Source organism: Chrysoperla carnea, chromosome 3 (genome assembly GCF_905475395.1).
Source record: "Chrysoperla carnea chromosome 3, inChrCarn1.1, whole genome shotgun sequence".
Taxonomy (NCBI): Eukaryota; Metazoa; Arthropoda; class Insecta; order Neuroptera; family Chrysopidae; genus Chrysoperla; species Chrysoperla carnea.
Genome location: NC_058339.1, coordinates 92,224,023 through 92,244,997, shown reverse-complemented (window position 1 = coordinate 92,244,997; position 20,975 = coordinate 92,224,023). Strand labels below are relative to the sequence as shown.

Here is a 20,975-nt window from a genome sequence, read left to right as displayed (position 1 = left end):
TTTAATTAGCACAGAATTTTTATTAATGAAAAATTGTCAGTCTTAAGTGTAATTCATCGACAAATCAATTATTGTTTAAAAGATAAGTTAAAAGTTTTCTATTTTCCTAGATAAGTTTGATGAAAAATTTATTTTATCGAATTGTGATATAATCAAAGACCTTGTGACAGTAAAACTGTACTTACACGGATTTCGAAATTTCGTAAGTGCTGTTTTACTGTCACGGACTCCCCAGGGCTTATAATTTTGTATTTTTATTTATGTAATATGTGTTAATGTAATTTTAAACTTTGTAAAGAATGTTTTTAATATGTTATATGAATAAATTTAGCTACTGACGATGATTGAATTGCATTCGAAATATCCATATTGAGCGAAATGTAAAGTCTGTTAAGTCTGTTGTATGTTTTTTAATTAAATGTTTTAAATAAAATTTTTTAATATACAATTTTTTTTTCGGGTATTTTGGTATTTATTTCGTTAACTATCATTTTTTATACTTAAATTTTTGTAAAGTTTTTTATTTGAAAAAAAGGAAGCCTGTTATTTTAGTGGAAGCTGATGGGAGACACAAGATGATGAACGTTGTTAAAAACAATATTCTTTTAAAATACCGCATTAGAAAAAAATTATTTATTAAAATTTGTATTTTTCCATTTGCTTCTATTATTATTTTTATTATTTCGAAGTAAATATTAGCATTTTTATTTATTGATAAAAATGTAATCATTTATTTCAAATTATTGCACAATAACTAATAATTAATGTCAACTTTGGTGATTGGAAATTGGAAATTCCAGACTGGAATGTTTTCTATACACATTGGTTGATGATTATGTTAATTAAATTCGCCTCTGCTGTGAATTATTTATTGCTGGACATTCTGAAAATAAAATAAAAAAATATTAAAATAACATAACTGCAATATTTATAATAATTGTAATAATTTAATAAAAAAAACGCGTGTGTTTTCGAAATCAGAAGTAGAAATTTTAGTTTTTAGCTAAATATAAATGCATTGATGAGAGAATTTAGTTGATTTTATCGGGTAATGCAATCATAGGTGTCAAAAAACCGATAGACCCGTGCTAACACAATCCTATTAAAAGGTATTGCCAACCCGTAGATCACAGGGTGAACAATACAATCACAGAATGCCTGTAGTATTCCTATCCTATTATTTAGAAATAATCTAATAATGGCAACGACATTTGTTTTTATTCTCAGTACATTTTTGTTTATATATATTTTTTCTCAATGACAATTTTCTCTTTATCATTCAATTGAAGAATTGCTTTAGGCCATTTATTTCTATACTACAAGTAATCTTTATGTATTATTCTTTTTGTTTCATTTATTTTATCGAATTTTTATCTACAGAGTAAATGCAATTATAGGGGAAAGTGGTACCAAAGTAAATGTGATCATATTAATCCTGGAATGAAGAATTATGGCGATGTAAACCAATTTGATCTTAGGTAGCAAAAATATTAATTTGATTGCTTTTGATCTACGCTAAGACAAATTTCAAAGTAAAATTTCTTTTTGTGTTTTAGTTTTCGCGTTCTGTTTTGTGAAATATTTACGAAAATAAAGTTGCAAGTAAAGGAGAGGTCGTCAAAGACAGGCTGGTTCAAGCAAGTCCATCTCCTCATGATAAGAGCTGGGCAGTGACAGAGAAGATGAGACATTGCCTCCTCTTCGTCACCACTGTGACAGCTCCTGCAGTAGTCGTGATACACTGCCAGGCCTAAGCGTTCAGCATGCTTGCCGCCCAGCCAGGCAACGTTGAGGAAAAAACGAATTAAAGTTTTTTTATAAAAAATAACTATTTTTCGTAATATGTAGCCAACTTAAGTAGACATCCAACATAATTACTTTTAATTGTTCCCTCGAGTGGCAATTTTCAATTAATGCTCCTGATTTTATTTAGAATGACATCCATTTTTTGATGAAAAACTAAGTATAAAATGAACACTTTTGCAATGACAAGAAATGAAATATATTTTTACCTAAAAGTCAATTGAATAGATTTGGTCATTCGATTGAGAAAGCAGAATAAAAATAAAAAACAGTATATAATAAATAAAATAAAAATAAAAATAAATTCAACTTACTACAAACACGACATTTATTCTCATCTGAAAAATCACCACATCCATCACGTCCTGAACATGTAATCGCTGTTGAACGGCATCGTCCATTACCACATCGAAATGGACAATAGCCATTTGTACGCCGTCGTGTTTTGATACCTTTACATAAATGTGCTGGTTCGTCGCTACCATCCGCACACGATACAATTGCATTACAAAATTCAAATTCTGGTAAACATTTACCATCTTTACATTGGAACGTATGATCCGGACAACTGTGTCGTTCCACTGCTTTACAATCGATCTCATCTTCACCACTTGGACAATCTTGTTCGCCATTACATCGATTCGCTTTCGATATACATTTCCCGCTTGATTTACAACGGAATGACTCGGCAGGACAACGATTTTCATCACATTCCTCATCAGAACCATCACTACAATCTTGACGACCATCACATACAAAGAACCAACTAATACACATGCCAGAAGCACGACACTAAATTTGGAATAAATTTTTTAATTAACATTTTTAGAATAAATCTGAAGTAGAAGTGCATAAGTAAACTTACCTGGAATGTACCCTCATGGCATCCTCTATTTTTAGCTGAACATCTATCCGTTCCATTCAATATTAAGCAATCACAAATACTATTTCTACATTCAGAATTTGGATCTGACGCTTGACATTGTTGATCCGTGACGCATGGCAGACCTAAACTTACTGCATTACTACTATGCTCTACCCGGGTTCGAACTGGTGCTGAAAATAAATTATATAATTTGAATATCAATGTCAAATGCCAGTGAAACTAGAATTTCAGGTTAAAGTCATGGAGACAAGCGAATGTCTTCCCTTTGGCTAAAACATTTTCCTGTAGCTAACTTTCTAATTTAAAGTGTTCTTTTCAATTGCGTATTTGATGTCAGAACATGATGCACCCATCAAAGTTTGCAACTTTTGTTTAAGTTATTTTTTTATTAGTTAACTAAGAAAATTAAAATAGTCCACCTCAGAGGCGTAGTGAGGTTAACTCGCACCCGGGGCACAATACCTTTTTAGTTTATATGTTTCCAGAAATCAATCATAATAAAAATAAAAATTATTTAGCAATTTTTTGTTTTGTGGACCATTTGACCCCCTTCGTGAGTAGCCCCCCTAACTATCCCACCGGTTCACCTGTATATTATTTGTTTAGTCTATTTTCGACATGGGTACTCCACTGTGGAAATCTTCACGGGTCGTGCTAGTCACTACATATTATAAAACAAAGTCGCTTTTTCTGTCCCTATGTTCCTATGTCCCTATGTCCTTTTGTACGCTTAAATCTTTGAAACTACGCAACGGATTTTGATGCGGTTTTTTTTATTAGATAGAGTGATTCAAGAGGAAGGTTTTTATGTATAATACATCCATATTATAGTAGAGTAAGGGGTTGAAATAGGGGTTGAAAGGGGTATGCTTCAAAAAATAAAAAAGTTGTGCATCGATTAAGCTCAAATATTGACACGATATACAACCAGCTTCAAAGATCTATTGTTTTTATCTACTTTTAACCTTCGGAGGGTAGAAAGGTGTAGCGAGAAAGTGGGAAGGAATTATCGAATATTTACAAATATACCTAAGTGGGGTATCAAATAAAAGAGCATGACGTGTACATTACAAAACTGTTATCCCACGCAAGGAAATGTGGAGGGAGGGGTGCAAGTGGGGATGTTGCCCAGCAAAGCGGGTAGTTCACAGCTAGTTGAAAATACAATTCAAATTACACTTTTATCAAAATAAATACATACATTTTGTAGAGATAGTAACAGCTTCTTCAGGAATAAATTTAACAGTTGTAAATGGTTCGGATGTGATTATTGACGATGGTGAAGTTGCTTCAGTGGGTGCCGTTGAACTAATAATTGTGACTGGTGTTGAGTATGAGGGTTCCATTGTTGTAATTCTTTGTGATAATTCAACAACAGTTACAGCTGTTGTTAAATTGTCATTAACTCCATAAACTACTGTCGATGTCGATGTGGTTAGAATTAATGGTTCTACATCATCTTCCCCATCCGTAGCTAGTTCAGTTTTATTTACAACTAGTGATGAGGCTAATAACGATGCTAATGTGCTGCTTGTTACATCTGCTACAACATATTCAGTTGTTATCGGTGGTGGTAACTTTGGTATCGCATTATTTTTAATTGGTGAACCTTCTTCATGTATTAAATCATCTGGGGATGCTGTTGTTACAACAAATGGTGCTTGAGTTGGTGCCAACGGTTGTTCCATACATGTATCACCAAACTGTCGTAAGGGTGAATTACATTGACATCGTCCAAATAAATTTGGTATTAAAAATTCACAATGGCTTTTTTTCATCCATAGTTGGCAATGTGCGTTGCTATAACATACATCACCAGGTCTTGCCGCTGTAATTAGAAAAACAATTGTTGTAAGTCGAAAAATTTTCAGAGATAGATGGATGATATCGGTGGACTAGTCGGTGGAAATTATTTAAGAAAAACTATTTAAATTAAAGTTAAAACTTGCCTGACCAATTCAGAATGTATGAGCACGGTAATGAGGACACAAATTTCGGACACAAAAAAATCATCTCAATTACGGTTGGCGTGATATTGAGTTATTTGGCTAATTGTCGCGAACATTCTTATTGTAAATTTAAGACTAATATGATTTTCTCATAGTTGCTATTGTCAGAACTGGACCAAATTGAAGAGGGAAGCACCAGCTTTGAAATAGATAAAAAATCATCAAAATTGGTTCACCAAGTCAAAAGTTCAGAGGTAACAAACATTAATAAAATACAGTCGAATTGCGAACTTGCTCCATTTTATATATCTTTTTTTTTCGATAACCAATATATTATCAAATAAACTGATTTACAACAACAAAAAAACACATACAAGGTAGCGAAAATACTAAATGAAAGAAAACTAAAAACAAAAGTTTTCTTTTAAATTATATTACAAAGGATCTTATATATTTATTACTCTAGCAAGTTTTTTTCTGCCCTACTCTTATCTTCCTTATTCCTTGATCAAATTTCATGATGCACCTCTCATTTTCAAGCTTATTATTTCTAGGTTTGACGAAAAATATACTCACGTTCTAAAAATGTACCGCTTAGGAAACAGGAAACATGTTAGTTTTTAAAGATGCTCTCCCAATACTCTATTAGAGATATAATTACTATTTTAAATACATGTTCTCCTAATACTAATTTAATAACTTTTGATTTTTATCACCATTTTTCTATGAAACTGGTTGTCTGTTGTTTTTAGCCACTGATACAGGGTTTAGCCACGGTTTACGGTAACTACTGGAGTGAAATTCCGCACGGGTCGAGCTAGTATATTATTATTAAGATAACCAAAGACAACGTAACGTAACGTAACGTGAACGTGGCTAATAAGATTGGTTGTTGTTATCTCCTCTTAAAATACTTTCTTTTTCGTTCATGATGGAAGTAGACATGTGTTTTCAAATAGAAAGAAAAACTTTTTCTTTATTTTTTTTGTTTTGTTTTCATGGCAAAAAGTTTTTACAAACGAGAAAAATTACAATGATAAAAATTCCATCACAGTGCTTTTTGTTCGAATTTCTTTTGCTAGATTTATTTTGACAACTATGACACAAATAGTTAGAATAAATTGCTATAAAAATACAAAAAAACCCACAATCGTGTAATCTCTCCCGATATTATTATATTTTTTCTCGTACTATCTTAAGAACTTTACAAAATAATTTGTGAAAAAAATTATAAATCATAAATCTTCTAATCGATTATTATGATTGACAAGTGAATAGTCAGTGTTAATTACAAAATAATTACCGTAATAATTATTATTAATATGATAACAGTAATAACATTTTTTTTAAATAATAAAATTGTAATTAGCAGCTGTTCGGTATATTTTTACATTTATAGTAATCAAAAACACTAGCTGGACCAGTGAAGAATTCCGCTTCTGTTGTTACCGTGACTCGTGGCTAAAACTCACAATCAAATTTCGTAGAAAAGTTCTTAAATCAATATTAGCAGAACATACATTAAAAATAGCAATTATATGTCTAGAGTTTTAGGAGCGCATCTGTAAAAACTAACATGTTTGCCTAATAATCTTATTATTTAAACTTATGGATAGTTTTTCGTTCAAATTATTTAGGTACATTTTTAGACCGTGAGTATATTTTTCGTCAAAATTAGACATGATAAGTTTGAAAATGAGTGTTGAATCATGGAGTTTGATAAAGGAATAAGGAAGCTAAGGGTAGGACAGAAAAAAACTTGCTAGAGTAATAATATATAAGATATGATAAAATAAATGATAACGAGGTGTTGTTAGTTCTTCAATAATGATTGGTAATAATTCCACGTATTTCTAATGTGATTAAAAAATGCATTGGAATTTGAACCATGGATCCATCCTACTCACACTTGAGCAGACGTGATTTGTTTTAAGGGTTCTGTACCTCAATACAATAACCAATCATTATTATACTTAGATGGTTTTCCACTGACCCACTGGCCCGCGTTCAACCGTTCGGTAATCATTAGTCGCGTGATGAGATATTTGCAAACAAAGTTATTTTTGTTTTCCGCGAGTGCTGACGAGTAGTTTACAAATTAAACTTTCTTTGACTAAGCTGATATACAATTCTTATTTTTCCTCGAAGAAATTCGAAAAAAAAGAAATCAAAAACAAATTTATGTATTCAATATAAAACAGTCTGTTTGAAAAGAAAATTTCAACAAAAAAATCAAATAACTATTAGATATCGATTTTATTTCTCGTTTTATATAAAACCGTTATATAATGGTTGGAAAATTGCAAATAGATAAAATGTAAAATTTACATATTTTTATTGATTGTAATATTTAAATATTTGTTTTCCTATTTTCTAAAAAAAAAAAAATTCCATTGTTTTTCATTATATATTTGAAAAGATTGATTTTCTATTTTTTTATGAAAAAGTCTAGTGTGAACGCCATTCAACCTCTATATATAGAAGTTTGTATACGTAACTAGTGTAGTACTGATTTTTTAATCTTAAATTTGAGTTGGGAAATATTAATTTTACACGCATGCCAATGAAACTTTGCTGGTTCTGAAGTGTCTTGGTTGAAAAAGGTATACTTTTTTAAATATGCAAACTTTAAGAGAAAAATTCAAGCAAAATTGAAAAGAAATATTACTCTCAATAATTTTATTCATAGTCGATTTTCAGTATTTTTCGAGGTATAAAAATGAAGGCAGCGTCTACCTTTTTTGGAATCCGAAAGGAAACTTTAGTGAGGTGTTCTGGGGGTATTTCTTACCAACCATTAAAATTTCTTATGACTTAAATTTGACTAGTGTGTATGGTTTTAATACACTATAATTAATTAATACAATATCCCGAGAATAATTTGCTGTGACCAAAATATTTCAGAAAGGTTTTAGGAAGGTTTTCTATTATTTTATTTTGAATTCTGTGTACAGAAGTAAAAACACATTAAAATTCTTGTTTCACATTACAGCTATAACGTAAATATACAAAAAAACATTCTACAGATAAGTGAGAATGAAACTGTTTTATCAAGGATATCGTAATTTACATTTTCGTAGCAAAACGTTTACGTTTGGGACAGTTAGTGACAGGAAAGTTTCTGTTTTTATTAGAAAATTCTTTTTTTACCTGGAATTTATTACAAGTTTCGTATAACGCCCGGATACGTGGATACGTTTGATTGTAGAAAAAAATTTATGTTTTGTAGCAATTTTGAGCTTTGATAGACTTATGTGTCCATAGTCTCCATGTCCCAAAGCCACTTTTTTGATACGTGAGATAAGAATTAATTTTCTCACTCATTTTTAGTGCATTCATTACTACCACCCTCATTTTCAACCAATCAAACTAATTTAAAAAGGAGTTACATCTTTTTCAACCACATGTATAAGTTAATAATGCTCTTATCCCAATTGTATCTATCGTAAACAACTATTTTGGAATATTATCCTAAAAAATTTTCATTATAAAAACATCGAAAGTTTGATAAAGGATTGTAAAATATATTTGAATTTGTTTTTCATTCACATACTTATTTATGTACTAGTTTGATACCCGTCCGCTTCACTGGGCTCAAAATTAAAAACCACCGCTTTATAGCCTCTTAATCTTATTCATCCTTCTTCCATAACAATCGAAGAGATTGTTTTACACAGCTACAATATATGCACATTTATCAATTACAGAAAAGATGGCCATGAATTGTTTTACATTTAAACTATTTAAAATCTTTACAGAAATGTTTAATTTATGGTTCAAAATGATGATCATAAATGGAGCAGTAAAATGACAGATTAAGTTAAATTTTTAAATTAAATTATAGCTCATGTGTTATTATGATGTATGAGCTACATTATTGTACAGTTTCATCCATTCGATAGTTTATGTGTGAAAGCATAACAAACAAACAAACAAACATCCTTATTTTCACATTTATAATATAAATAGAGATTCAGATACATCGAAAAGAATAAAAAAAAGTACGTATATATTTTACTCGTTCGAGTAAAATTTCAATATTGATATAATTATGATTCACTGAACACGTGTCATATCGATTGAAACATGCTAAAAACTCACTAAACCGAAAATGAACACAAAACCATTATTATACTTTATTTTATCAAAGAGGTCAGTCAACGTTTAAACTATATCAAGTTTTTTATACTCCGTATATATGAAATATATATCAAGGTATACTAAGTTTAGACCCATGTTTGTAACGCTTAAAATGTTGATGCTACCAAAAAAATTTTTGGTATAGATGTTAAATCACCTAATTAGTCCATTTCCGGTGATTTGTCCGTCTGTCTGTGGACACAACTCAAAAACGAAAAGATATATCAATTTTTATAGCGTGCTCGGGGGTGAAAAATGTGAGTTTGGATTCGTAAATGAGCAACATACGTCAATTGGATGTTCAGTTCGTAGAATCCATTTTCAAACCGTTAGAAAAGATAGAACAAAAGTTTAAAAATAAAAAATAAACAACTTTTGTTTGAAACATTTTTTCGTTGACATCACTGTTTACCAGTGAAGGTGCAAATTAGGACAAAACTAGAGTGTCCATTTTATCCAAAATTATCAGAGATGAGGAAGTCGGAAATTTTCAGGTAGCTTCAACTACCGGTCTTGTGATGAATAACAAAATTTATCATCAAAATTGAAAATAGGGTACAAATAATTTCAACTACAAGTCTTAACTCGTCTTGGCGGTCGTATTACCTTAAAGGCAATGCAAATCTTAATTAGAAAGTTATTGGCCTGATCTCCTATGGTCACATCCATCTTGGCTTGGTGTTTTATTCATGTTTCATTGCTATTTCCTTTTCCTAATCAATATTCATATAAAGCCACATGTCACAATCAGTCAAGTAAGCAGTCAATAAGTCGTCATGACTCAATTTGAGTTCTTAATTTCAATGATCGGAAATGTATTAAAAATTCAATGTTCGTAGTATCCCAAACACGTTCCATTTGTTTGCACGTTGTCTACACATTTTTTTGTTGGTCTTATAATAGCAATTTTAATAATGATAGTGTAGTCAGAAGTTAACTAACTGTCTGAAGCATTACATTCATACCGGACACTAACCTTCAAACAAATTATACAAAGTTCGCACAAATATTTATTCATAATTAATATTTTTAAGAAATTAGATATATACAGGGTGCAACATTTTAATCTATGATGGCTAATTCGAAAAAAAAAAAAAAACTTAAGCAAAAGTTGCTGAGTTTGATGAAGAAAAATTATGTTTTGACATCAGGTTGGATCTAGTTCTAAAGGTTCCTTTAATAGTAAATTTAGATCCTAAAAGGTAAGAAATAAAACTTTTAAATTAGAAAGTTGATTCTCATTAAAGTGGTTAAACTTTCGGAAGTAATAAAAAAAATTATAAATGCGAATTTTGTCATGAAAACCGGTATATAGGGATAAAAAAAATATTCTAAGCAACTTTTTCTAATAATGTTTTTCGATATCTCTAACCATCTCTGGCGCTGAAATGCCATTACTCTATCACATTGCACATACATATACAATTTATATAATACATACTATTCAATTTACGCCTAATTTGCGCCCTCACGGGTAAACAGTGATATTTACGAAAAAATGTTTCAAACAAAAGTTGTTTATTTTTTGATAAGTAACATTTTTTACATTTAAACTTTTGTTCTATCTCTAACGGTTTACAAGATGGATTTTTCGGACCATAGGTCAAAACCTAATTGACCTATGTTGCTCATTTACGAACTCGACCTCACTTTTTACGTCCTGAGTACGCTGTAAAGCTTGATATCTTTTTTCGTTTTTGAGTTATCCTGCCCACAGACGGACGGACGGACAACCGGAAATGGACTAATTAGGTGATTCTATGAACACCTATACCAAAAAATTTTGTGCGTAGCATCAATATTTTTAAGCGTTACAAACTTGGGACTAAACTTTGTATACCTTGCAGATTACATTTATGCATGGTATAAAAAAAATTCATCGTCTGTTTACACATGAATAGAAGAAGTACCAACAATATTGCGGAAGTAGATAAAATATAAGAAAAAATTGTTTCTTAAAAATGTACATTATGTGAATACGCTTCTATGTATAACCATTTCCAAATAAAATGACCCACCTAAAAGAAATTTAGAAAAGATGTATCCCCTCCTTTTAAATAAGAAAATTCACTGAGTACCTATATCAGAAAAGATGGATTTGAATTGAATTCAAAATGGTTCAAAATGATGATCATAGATAGAGCAGTATAATGTCAGATTAAATTTAATTTAATTAATTTTTCTTTTAAATATATCTTTATAAATTATAGTTCATGTGTTATTCTGATGTGTGAGCTATATTTTTTTCTTGAAAGCGTAACAAACAAATAAACAAACAAACAAACATCCTTACTTTCACATTTATAATATATATAAGGACTATAAATAGTGACCTATATTAAATACAATTTAAAAATAGGTAGAAGTACCTTGCAATTTATTTGTATCAAAATAAGTATACACCAACTCTGGTTATTTAATTCATTTTATACTTTACTCTAATTATTATTATTATGATTATTATTAAAACAATACAAAACATAACACGGAGAGAACTTTTGTATGAATAAAATATTTAGTTAAGTAATTAACCAAAGGTTATTATAATAATGGCTTTTGAAATAAATGATACTGCTATTTATTAAGGTTCCGTATCATTTCATAAAATAAAGTTCGAAAATTAAAACCCTGACCATTACACAATCGCGCTCTTAAAAAGTATGAAAACAAGTCAATATTTTCATCTGGAATTGTAATGATTACTAAAATCGTCATTACAGTCGGGGGATCTTTTTTCGGTTCTGTGGAAAACTGTTTGATCATAATAGTTCTAGCAATATTTTGCCCAAAACAAGGCATATATTTTATATCAACAATGAAATGCAACAAAAAAGCTTGCTAATATATCCCAGGACCTCGCTGGTTTATGTCATAATATTGCTTGAACTATTACAAGCTCATTACAGATATTTTTAATATTTTTTGAGTAATTTGTGCCACAAAATTTAGTTAAATTTGCTACAATTATCATGGTCTTTTTAACTAAACCATTTTATGAGTCCTTTTTTTCGTAGCTGCCTAGTAATTCGCACAATGGCTAGGAGAAAATGGTTAGAAAAATTAAAGGAGTACTTTTTGGGTACTTTTTTGAGTTTTTTTTACTATTCAATGGTTCTGATTGTGTTAATAGCCATAAATGGCATCTTCTTGAAAAACTACTTCTTCATAAAATGCAACAGAATCTTGTACCGCATAATTTGTGTTCATATTTTATCCGATTTTTGAATAAAAGGTCATCAAGAGACAGTCATGTATAACCAGGGCGGTATTAACCATTAGGCAAAGTAGGCAACTGTCTAGAGTCCCCACAACAGCTAAAGACTCCGTTCCGAATCGTTTGAAAAAGTTTTAATATCTTAGATGACCTACGTGAAAATGGTCTGTTTTGATATTGTTTTTTGAGAATTGCATTGCTTAGGGTCCCCGATATAGTTAATCCGACCCTGTGTAGAATGTTATTTGTATAATTTTAGTATAATTTAGGAGTGAATTCGTACGTGCATACACATTTTCGTAAATAATATGAAATATTTGAAATGTTATATAAATAAATAACATTTGCAAGCTTTTATTAATGAATCAGCATTTTATAAAACAAAGAATATGGAAAATGGAAAATTACGTGTTTTTGTTAATAGTGTAGATAGTGAAGTATTTCTGGTGAGAATGGAATAAATATAAACATATCGGAGTAGAAGCTTATAGGGCATTAAAATCGGTAGGTACAACTGAAAGAATACATTAATCAATACACAATAGTCTGTAATGTAGGGTAGGAGGTTTACAAGAGTACTAACCCGTTAGTATTCTTCAACAACATCACGAGAAATTGTGAAAATTTCTCTCATTACGAGAATAAATGTGTAAACAATATTAAAATTATACGGTATATTTCATTTGCTTCAAATAAGCCTTCCAATCTATATTGTGTATACCGTGGACGAGACTATACCGCACACGGTATAAGGGCTCGACGGCATAAAGAGTATACCGTGAAAAAGTATACCATGCACGGTATAAGGGCCCCACGGTATAAAAGGGCAAAAATAATTTCATACCGCGTCTAAATAGACCGTATACGGTCTATTTAGATCAAACTTTTCTTTAATTAACTTAAGTTAATTGAATAGTTAACGTACGAAATATTTGACGCTGACGAGTTATAGAAGTCTGAGTAAGTGCAGAAGTATTTATTTCTGAATTCATCAAGTAATTACATCACTCTGTAGTTTGTATAACTAAATATTTACTGCAAATGTATAATTTATAGGAAAAAAAATAATGGCAGTGCAATATATTATTTTGAATACATGGGTAACCTAAAACTATAGCACCAGAAGCAGAGCTGGATTAACCGTGCCGGGGTCCCTGGACAATGCACTTCTCGGGCCTGAATCCTTTTCAGCCATTTGAAGATCATCAAGTGAATAATGAAAAAATTGTCATGAAAAATTATCGTTATATGGATATAAGAAACTATTCTAAGCAAATTTTTCTAATAATTTTTCCCGATATCTCTAACCATTTCTGACGCTCGGCAAAATATTAAGAATCGACCCTATTTGTCCATTTGTAGTAGGCTAGAAGTTAAAAGTTTAGACTTCAGTTAAGTATCTAAAAAAATGTAGCCCATCACTCAACTGTGCGACTGCGTGCGAAATTTCAAATCGACATTCCTATAAATAACAAAAATATGAGGTTGTCTACATCTTCAATGTTACACCCTATATATCCTCTTCATTATTTTGAAAGCTCTCTTTACATGCATGTACGTTTTAATCATGAATAATCCCAGATACTTCTAACAGTTCTAACAGAACAGAAAAGGAACAATTTAAAACATTGGCCATTAACAACTAACTAATATACAACAACAACAACAACAACAACAACAACAATAACAAACTAAACAACTAAACAAACATTCAGTATTTATGTGGTAGTATGTACTAGCTGCTACCTGCTCGCTTCGCTGGACAATTCTATGTTTGCATGTATTTCCAACCTTAAGATTTCTATGAATGACAAAAGTCTTTTACTATTTCACATATTTTTTACTATTTTATTTCACTATATGTCTATTTTATTTCAGTTGAAAAGGTTTGAATCGAAGAAATCATGATGAGTCTGTGAGTGAATGAGTTAGTCAGTCCCTGATATGACCTTTATACATACATTACACACACTTACAGGTAATAGTTAACATCTATACAGAACTCTGTTGTATTTGATCACCTAACATTTATCAATGCTGTGTTTTTGATTATTTACTGAATGTTCCAGTTCATTTTCGAAGATTTCGAAATTTTCGAAAGTATTTTCTATAATATTTTTTTACGAGAATCTTCCATATAAATTTTTAACTGTATCTTTTATAGTTTTGGAGAAAATGGACACCAAAGTTTGTCACAATTCCGCACCTTCACGGGTAGACAATGACAGTCAAAGTTGTTTATTTTTCTATAAGGAACTTTTTACATCTAAACTGTTTTGTTCTATATCTTCTAACAGTTTAAAAAGTCCCACGCACTCAAGATCCAACTGACTTATATTGCTCATTTTCGAACGTAAATGTATGACGTAAATGTAATAAAATGGTATAAAAGTATCGTAAAAGCGTCAAAAACCAAAGTTTTTTTAAGTTACTTTTTGGAATCTTTGATAAATTTTCTTCAAGATAAAAACTTTTTTGAAGCTCATTCACCGATTCATTTTTGTACAATTAACATTATTGTAAGTTCCTCCATAAAGTACTGTGTTAAAAATTACAATTTTAAAATGAAATAATTCAAAACTTTAAGGCTCCGAAAGAAGCCTTAAAACTGTGTTTATTGTGATCAAGGGACTTTAAACTATCATCTACAAGTAAAAAAGAAAAATGAACATTCACTGGTATTTGATCAAACATTCGGACTACCTTAGAAATAAACGTTTCCTTACAAAATTTTATTATAAAGTATAATTTTTGATCAGTCGACTATTTGTCGATTTGAAATTGAAATGGATAAAATTAAATGTTGTCTTTGACACAGCATTGTACGAGTAAGTATTTCTATAGAGATGCCCCCACAAACTGTGTGGCTGGTGGATGAGTTGGATAAAGTATGCACATAGACTTATACCTTCCTAGACATTTGCTACATAACATACCTAACTTGCTACATTACATACTTTACATCAATGCGGTTTTGTGGTATTGAAAACCTGAACATCAAAATATCATTTAATCACGGAAACGAAGAACTGAAATTCGAAAAATTTCAGCACAATAAGGCGGACTAGAATGTGGTTTTGTGGATTCGATTCGTTGGAGCTTCAGAAATTGATCGTAAATCGGGATTTTTTTGGGGTCGCTGAACACGAATATCGCGTACAGAATGGATCTCCGAAGTACCTGGGGCCCAGGATGAACGGAATCCCCATTTTCTTCTGGAGTAACGAATTTGGACTGATTAGATTTCGAATTTCACGAAAACTCCAGAAGACCACTACGATACCGTTCACCCTGGGCACCGCAGGTACCTTGGAAACCAATTCTGTCACGATATTCGTGTTCAGCGACCACAAAAACCCCTCGCATAACGAGTTTAAAATCATTTTCATCACTTTTAACCGAATTGTGAATTTAGTATATTTACGATTAATTTAAATTGCATTTTATTTCTAGCGAATCGAATGCACAAAACCGTATTCAAATCCATCTTTTTTTTCGAACTTTGACCGTTTTTAGTTCTTTGTTTCCGCGACTAATTCTATGTGTGCAGAGAACATCATTTAAATTTAAAATACATCTATCTACAAAACACGTAACAACAAACTACAATACTTTACTTGTAAAACATACAAATGTATTATGTTGTGAATGAAATGGATATTTAGATTTTAGCAAAAACAACAACCAAACTTTATTATTACCCGACTGCGCAACGTAAAGAAGTGGTCATGTCTTTAGTAGTCTATGTGTATCGTTGTATGTACCTATGTTTGTTCCTTTATGGGACTCGAGAGAGTTACTTGTGGATTCAATATTTTCATAATGAAACACACAAAATGCTTTTGTTGTTGGTTATTGGGTTATTGAATAACAAGTGAAATTTACAAAATTTAAAAAACCTCCCACATATCTAAGAACACTGTCCATTAAATTGCCTTTTCCAGAAAGCCATTTCCAAACTGAGATGATTTGGAAAACAATCGCCAATTCGACTTGGAACAAACCTAAGAACGCACTTTTTCGTTTATGTTTTTTTAAAACTATTATGGCTGTGTCTTCGGAATGAATTTGAAAGAAATGTATAACGAAAAAAACTAACATTTTCCAATAATTTAGTGCTTTTATATAATGTTAGAATAAAAATGTCTTTTCCTAGCGATGTTTTGATGAGACTCTATTACTGTTTTGTATATGAGACTCTATTACTGTTTTGTATAAAATTGATTTGAGTGTAGACACGTTCCTTTATTAACAACAAGACCGTATATATTTTACATAAAATGAATTTTATATGGATTTGAGCTAAGAGAATTCAGGAGTGTTTAAAATAGGTTTCTATTTCTCATTCAATGCAGCAGTTTAAAATACTTATTGAAATTCATAACACATTCAATATATACCTATATTTTATTTAATCCTGATAAGTAGTTAAGTTTTAAGATAATATAGGTTTCGAGTTCAATTGAGAAAAATCCTTTACAAAGTTTTTTTGTACGTATAAATTTTATTTTGTTGCTTCCAATCACATTCTTATAGAAACAAGTCCGTTAACTCTATATAAAATGCATTAGGAACATATGTTTCATTATTGATGTACGAATTAGTTGTCAAAACTGCTACATAGCAACGCCACCAGTATCGAATCCAAACCACTTATATATTATTATAATTAATTTAAAATTGATAAAATTTATATTCATTAAACATAAAATACAATGAAAGATTTTACAAATAAAGGAAAAATAAAAGAAACCGCTTGCATTTTACTAAAACCTCATGGAATGTGTTTCTTAGATGTGAAAAATCATTAGTTAGGCATGAGTTAATGTTGCAAATGTTTCTATTTCATAAATTCTATTTCAAACAATAAATTGTTAATTCAATTGTCAATTCACTTACAAAATTAATAAATAGGCAACTTGAATTGCGTATACGTTATGCATGCATAATAGTTTTTGATTATTTGACAAACACTTAACATTTATGTCATACAAGTTGCCTAACTACTAATTTTTTAAGTGAAATGTAACATTTGAATTGAAAAGAAACATTTGCTTCATTAACTCATGCGTTACTGATGATATTTGACACCTAAGAAACACATTCCATGAGATTTAAGCAAAATGCGAGCGGTTTCTTTCATTTTTCTTTATTAGCTGATTTTTGTAACATATTTTACTGTACTAATACTGAGAAAGTGAGAATTCCCGCATAACACAATTAGAATGTGAGCTCATTTTCTTGTTTTTGCAACTCAATTTTATTATGCATTATGCGTAGAAATTATTCGAATATTATTAATCGAATTTTCCAATTACGAATGTCTTATAATACACTAACCTCGTGCAATAGTATTCACAAAATATTCCATCAATTTATATTTCATGAATACATATTTTATACAATACCTAATACCTATATTTCATCAATACATATTTGATTCTTAGAGGAAAACAAATTGATTTGTCAATATTCTTAAAATTTGAAATACTTACAAACAAAAAATTCCTTTACAAAATACTTTCAACTGTATGAAACATTTTTGCTTGTAATTTATTATTTACACAATAGTTTTTTGTCGTGGGTGGGTGGAAATATTTGAACATAAGCTCAGTGGCGTAAGGAGCTTAACTCGAGTGCGGAACACAATAACTTTTTAGGGGACTCCTGTCATTATATAATATGATATGTATAATATATTCGCAAATTAATAAATATGTTGTCATAGGTTCAAGCTAGGCTTTAAATTTAAGACCAAAAATGTAGTCGACTAGATTTTGAAATGTATGATCGTCTAGAATTAGTTCAGAAAAATACCTATTATTCATCTCTAGCCAGTTCTCCAGGCATTTTTCGGCGTCTTCTTACACGTATTGTTTTATTCATTTCCCTCTTTTCACAAAAAGAATCCACTTTTTCAGTTTTCTATTGCCTCTTCAAAGAGCTTGTCTCGAATTTCGGCTAGTTCAATCGCTTCAAGATCATATTTAACATAATATTTTATCAGGCAAATCAAGAAAGATATAATTTATGTAACCACACAGCGTAGATGCCATAAGGAAGTGCTGACAGACACAGGTCGAATCAGCCCTGCCAGTAGAAAAGATGTGCCATTTCTATTATGATTATATTATTACAGTTTGATTTAGACATTTCTTATATTACACAGACACTAAACTTAAAATATGTTTTCGCATTTGGCGCCCATTTGTGACTAGCGCCAAGGGCATGATACACCCTCTCTGACCCATCCCTTGCTACGCCACTGTGATAAGCTACTTGTCGATGTACTATATATATAAAAAATTTATCTAGAGCCTCTTGAGACTGAGGCGTTACATACACAATAGACAAATTGGTAAATATATCAACATGCTTTTTTTATCTTTTTTATACACAGGATATGTCATGATAAAAGAAAAAGTGCTTTTATTAAATTTACTTTCGGAATTCTTTTCTTGAAGATATTATAAAAATGTTAGACAATTTTTTAAAATTACTTTTCGTTGAACGCATGTTGATTTAGTTTATAAAAGATGAAATAGGTAAATTAGCAGATAATAAATCGTCAGTGCACCGTTTTCTGACAGACTTGGTGGTGAAGTACGTTAGCTGATTGCTCAAAAACTGTTGACTTTAGTTTATAATTTAAAAAAAAAGAAGAATGTTTCAAAAACAGGAAAGTTATGTTGTATTATCATTAAAGTTTTTCTTTTCTATATGTTTTGATTTATATACATAAATAGAAGCAAGCAACAAAAAAAATACATTACATTGAATTCAACCCCCAGAACCATCCACATTATACATGTATACATACATAGCAACATCAACCAAAAGTGTATTATATATGAAAAATTTATTATAACACTGACAAAATAAAATACATAAAAATTTGGTGTTGAAATACTCATACGACTATCATCTCAATCTATCGATTCAATACACTAAAAAAAAAAATTAAATATCATAGATAAACAAAAAAGGTCAGCAATAGTTGTCCCACGGGAACAAACTTTCGGGATAAAAAGTTTATTATGTGTTAATCCACTTTATAAACTGTGTTTCAGATTTCATCCAAATCCGTTCAGTAGTTTTTGGGTAAAATAGTAACAAATATCCATACATCCATACATTATCACAAACTTTTACATTCATTATATTAGTAGGATATATCAAGGTATACTAATTTAAGTCCCTAGTTTGTAACGCTTAGAAATATTGATGATACGAACAAAATTATGGTTTACGTCTATTCTTCGATACGTTAACTCAAAAGAAAAGATGGATATCAAGTTGAAATTTTTAAAGTGTTGCTCAGGACGTTAAAAGTAAGTATCGTAAATAAGCCACAAAGGTCAACTGGGTAGGATTGACTCATCTTGTAAACCATTAGAGATATAAAACAAAATTTTAAATGTAAAAAATGTTACTTATAAAAAATAAACAACTTTTGATTGAAACATTTTTTTGTAAACATCACTGTTTATTCGTGGGAGCGCAAATTAGGACAAAACTTTGATGTCCATTTTTAACAAAACTATAAAATATGGGCAGTTGAAAATTTCTCAGGTAGCTTCAACTGGTAATCTTGTGAAATATTCACGAAAAAAGAAAAAAAAAAACAAGAAAATACTTTCAAAAATTTTCGAAAGGTCGCCATAATTGTGTTGGTTTTTTAAACTGTTCTAATTTATAAAAAAAAAATAATGCAAGCTTTGGCATTCAACACTTTCTAGACAGGTTATTTCAACAATTAATTCAGTCAGTTGTTGTTAAATAGAACTTTTGTGTCGTATTGAACATGAAGGTATGTATAAATATGATATTATTCAGAGCTATTGATATGAAAAAGTAAAACAGATATTTTACCTTTCTCCATATAAATGGGACTTCATTTTGTTTTTGATGTCAATTTTCTTTTGAACTCAAAATAATATATACTGAGAAAAAGGCATTTGCATATACAATAACTAACTCGACATTTTGTAAACATACATACATATACTGTTGTTATAGAAGTACTCTATTAAAGAGAGGTGCTTGCTTTATAGACTATATTATAGAACATGTTATATATAACAATGCTTTGATCAATTTGGGTTATATGATTCTGTAAAACTAGTTCGAACCGTGAAGAATTAAGCTCCCGTCGTTACTGTAGTCTGTGGCTACCCTGTTCCCGTGGCTAAGAACAAAACAAACAACAAAATATCAAAAATTCTTGAATTAATATTAAGAGAACATGTATTAAATTTAGTAATTATATGTCTGGAGTATTAGGGGAGCATATTTTCATTCAAATTATTTGTCTAGTGTGTTTTTTCCTAAGTGGTACATTTTTAGACTGTGAGTATATTTTTCGTCAAACCTTGAAAATGAAGAGTGAATCATGGAATTTGATAAAGGAATAAGAAAGATAAGGGTAGGACAGAAAATAACTTGCTAGAGTAATAAAATATAAGATATCCATACATACAAATTTTGTATACACATTGTCACCATCGTAATGACAAAAACTATATCTTTATTTTTTATTTTTAAGGTCCGTAGGGTCAGAATCAGCTTCTATTTTTACCCGAGTGCGTGACGTAAAGGTGTAATAATGTTCAGTCGGATGATTCCATGAAAAAGTATACCATGAATGGAAAAAATTATGGTATAAAATACTTTTTTTGATGCTAAATACTTTAGCATGGTTCCAAAACTTGCAGTACTTTTAGCTTTTAGTATCTTAAGTATCTCAATAAAAAAATGTAAAGTATTGTATTAAAAAAACATTCAAATTCCAATCATTTTAATCAATAATGGCTAATAGCTATTTTTGTAGTTAACCAATCAAAAAATAACTTGAACAAAAATTGTAGAGTTTGTTGGGGGACATCATGTTCTGATATCAGATTGTACCTAGTTCAATATAATAATAATATATTTTGAAAAATACTGAATGGATTTTAATGAAACTTTACAGTAATATAGCTCA

At 30.2% G+C, this 20,975-nt stretch overlaps 1 protein-coding gene across 1 annotated transcript in view; it reads right to left on the bottom strand.

The window, feature by feature from the left end:
• Window positions 1–772: 772 nt before the first annotated feature.
• The window catches only part of LOC123296356, a 34,915-nt gene continuing 14,712 nt past the window's right edge, over window positions 773–20,975 (bottom strand). Inside the window, exons 4-7 of the mRNA XM_044877818.1 lie at window positions 3,891–4,517; window positions 2,669–2,859; window positions 2,118–2,595; window positions 773–883 (exon numbers count right to left, since the gene is read on the bottom strand). Of these exons, the coding sequence (XP_044733753.1) occupies window positions 843–883; window positions 2,118–2,595; window positions 2,669–2,859; window positions 3,891–4,517 (1,337 nt within the window). The 3' untranslated portion in view covers window positions 773–842. The remainder of the gene's footprint in view (window positions 884–2,117; window positions 2,596–2,668; window positions 2,860–3,890; window positions 4,518–20,975) is intronic.